Source organism: Hordeum vulgare, chromosome 5H (assembly GCF_904849725.1).
Source record: "Hordeum vulgare subsp. vulgare chromosome 5H, MorexV3_pseudomolecules_assembly, whole genome shotgun sequence".
NCBI classification, from domain to species: domain Eukaryota; kingdom Viridiplantae; phylum Streptophyta; class Magnoliopsida; order Poales; family Poaceae; genus Hordeum; species Hordeum vulgare.
Window position 1 is genome coordinate 405,211,115 of NC_058522.1, and position 3,344 is coordinate 405,214,458.

Sequence of the window (3,344 nt, forward strand, 5' to 3'; positions counted from 1 at the left end):
ATTTTAAAAAAGTTCATTAAACTGAAAAAATCTTCAATAATTTTAGAAAAATAATCCACACATTTGAGAAAATAAATAAATAAATAAAACGTCGAACACAGTAGCAAACAGGAAAAAAGAGAAAAAAGAGAATTAAATGGACGACAGGAAAAAACGTAGTCGCATATATCTGATGGCCTAGTGGTTACTGCGGTCTCAGCGAACCATTAGGTCTTGTGTTCGATCCCCAAGCATATCATCTTAGCCCGTTAGCAATGTAACGGACGCCTGCAGCCCTAAATAGGGAATGCCGAAAAATATTCGATGCACGTGAGGCTAGACCGATCAAGACATATTATGCAGTGGGCTGGGATTTTGAAATCCAGATTGCATAAACGAGAAGGTGTTTGGAGTCCTCCAAAAACTAAGAACAAGAGAAAGGTGCTAAGTTGGAGCGCGAGCATCGTTTGCAATTATGGTATTAAGTTTTCCTCAGCTTTGAATGTTAAAACATCTGCGATGTGTTCTATATTTCTATCCGTGCAACAAGTTCTATTGAAGTAGAGCAATGAAATACTCCGTGTGTACTGGAGTAGCTGGTTCAATTCTTCGAGGCAGACATTTGTAGCAGGTTTGGACTGAGTCAACCCATTGATTGCTCACCGCAGGCAGAGCCATTCGATCTCAATCGCACGGGACGGGAGTGCACATGATCGCAAGTAATCAGGACGAACTTTGCTATATCTGACATGCTCGCTTGTAGGACTACTTTCTTTTTCTTCCGCTGTGTTCATTGAGCGACAAATCTGACTTACACTGCTACATAGTTAGGCCTGTTTGAAACTATTCCGTTTCTTAAAATTCAGTTCCGCTCTAAAAACACAAGTCAAACAAGATATCTTCATTACTTGTCGCTTCGTATAAAAACTAAAATCTAAGACACAACTTCATATCTTTTGTGAAGTTTTTTAAAAGATGTTTTGAAAAAAATATAAAAACTGAAGCTGGCAGAAAATTACCCACTGCTATCATCAGTAAATGGATACTTCTTCAATTTTTTTCTTACTCATTCAGTCAGATATATTTTTTAATCAAAATTTTCATTTTTAAAATTATAGCTGGATGAAAGCCAAACAATTTTTTTAAGAGAGTTACAATTTCCGTGTGAAACCGTTTGAAAATGAATTTAAAATGAATTTAATGGAGCGCGAGCATCGTTTGCAATTATGGTACTAAGTTTTCCTCAGCTTTGAATGTTAAAACATCTGCGATGTGTTCTATATTTCTATCCGTGCAACAAGTTCTATTAAAGTAGAGCAATGAAATACTCCCTGTGTACTGGAGTAGCTGGTTCAATTCTTCGAGGCAGACATTTGTAGCAGGTTTGGACTGAGTCAACCCATTGATTGCTCACCGCAGGCAGAGCCATTCGATCTCAATCGCACGGGACGGGAGTGCACATGATCGCAAGTAATCAGGACGAACTTTGCTATATCTGACATGCTCGCTCGTAGGACTACTTTCTTTTTCTTCCGCTGTGTTCATTGAGCGACAAATCTGACTTACACTGCTACATAGTTAGGCCTGTTTGAAACTATTCCGTTTCTTAAAATTTAGTTCAGCTCTAAAAACACAAGTCAAACAAGATATCTTCATTACTTGTCGCTTCGTATAAAAACTAAAATCTAAGACACAACTTCATATCTTTTATGAAGTTTTTTAAAAGATGTTTTGAAAAAAATATAAAAACTGAAGCTGGCAGAAAATTACCCACTGCTATCATCAGTAAATGGATACTTCTTCAATTTTTTTCTTACTCATTCAGTCAGATATATTTTTTAATCAAAATTTTCATTTTTAAAATTATAGCTGGATGAAAGCCAAACAATTTTTTTAAGAGAGTTACAATTTCCGTGTGAAACCGTTTTAAAATGAATTTAATGAAACGGAACTGTATTTTATATGAATTAGAGAAGTCCCAAATAGGCAGTATCTGGAAATACTGTGCCGCTTGAGGCCGAAATCGAATTAAAAAAAAAGTCTCCGATGCTGGGAGCAGGATGATAAAATATAAAATAAGAAAGCCGCAGGGCACTTCCGTGGTTCCTCTCCTCTCCTCTCCTCTCCTCCACCAAACCTTATCTCGCTGCGCCACCGACGACTTCGAGCGCCCGAGCTCCGTGATCCAAGCACCAGCAGCGCGGGCGCACAAGCTCCCCTCGATGGCCGGCGACGAGGCCCCGACGACGGAGGCGGCGTGCCAGGACCTGGTGGAGATCCTGGACGAGGGATCGGGCCGGCTGGACATGGGCCGGTACGTGGACCACGTCCGCGACCTGTCGGCGGGCGCCATCGCCACCTTCGAGGGCACCACGCGGGACCACTTCGACGGGAGGCGCGTGGTGGAGCTGCGGTACGAGGCGTACGGGTCCATGGCGCGGCGCCGGCTCGAGGCCATCCTCCGCGAGGCCCGCGCGGCCCACGCGCTGTGCCGGCTGGCCGTGGCGCACCGCCTCGGGACGGTCCCCGCCGGCGAGGCCAGCGTGTTCGTGGCGGCCTCGGCGGTGCACCGCGCGGACGCCATGGACGCGTGCCGCTACGTGATCGACGAGATCAAGGCCTCCGTGCCCATCTGGAAGAAGGAGGTGTACGACGACGGCGAGGTGTGGAAGGAGAACCGCGAGTTTCTCGACCGCACCGACGCCGACAAGAAGGGCAGGCCGGCCGGCCACGGCGGCTCCGGCGGCGGCTGCTGCGGCAGCAAGGTGAGGGTCAGCTCATGAGTAGCAGCCGCCGGATCGCGATCGCGCGAACATGGAGTTCTTTTCTATTCCCTTCTCCCTTGTAATTTTGAAAAATTTGCGAGCAAGAGAAACGTGCAGTTCGAATACATACGCACATTGTGTTACGCTGCTCGGTGCAAATCCTGTTAGGAAAATAATGTGCGAAGTTCGAATACGTATCACGTTTCAGCAAATCATGTGGTGTGGCAGCAGTATGAAATTTAAGAGCGTTCACCGTTCAGATCAACATAAAAGGCTGATGCTTCGTCGCTGTGGCTGGGAATTTGGCGCCCGTCAGTCCCTCTCAGATTGTGATCAAAAGAGATCTTGACAGACACATTGGCCGGTTGATAGCAATCTTCATAGACTGCTATCATCGGACACCAAGAATGTCACTGTTTAATCATTCGGATCGCCTAAGCAATCAGAACCGCCGACCAGCCTACTGTGCGCCCCGTAGATAGAGCGAGATTAACGTAGGATTATAACAGATCAGGGGGATGTTGCCTCGTCTGAAGAAAAGACAGAAATCAGTGGCACTGGGAATGTCTACACAGTTATACTGCCTTAAGATCAAAATAA

The 3,344-nt window shown here is 45.2% G+C and overlaps 1 protein-coding gene across 1 annotated transcript; it reads left to right on the plus strand.

The window, feature by feature from the left end:
- The first annotated feature begins 1,993 nt into the window (after window positions 1-1,993).
- Window positions 1,994-2,887, plus strand: LOC123395482 (molybdopterin synthase catalytic subunit-like). The gene has a single exon (XM_045090486.1). The coding sequence runs from the start codon at window positions 2,040-2,042 to the stop codon at window positions 2,760-2,762; it is 723 nt and encodes a 240-aa protein (XP_044946421.1). The 5' UTR covers window positions 1,994-2,039; the 3' UTR covers window positions 2,763-2,887.
- Window positions 2,888-3,344: the final 457 nt, after the last annotated feature.

What these genes read in the sequence shown, in the direction of transcription:
- LOC123395482 (XM_045090486.1), top strand. Translation starts at nt 2,040, where the DNA reads ATGATAAAATATAAAATAAGAAAGCCGCAGGGCACTTCCGTGGTTCCT.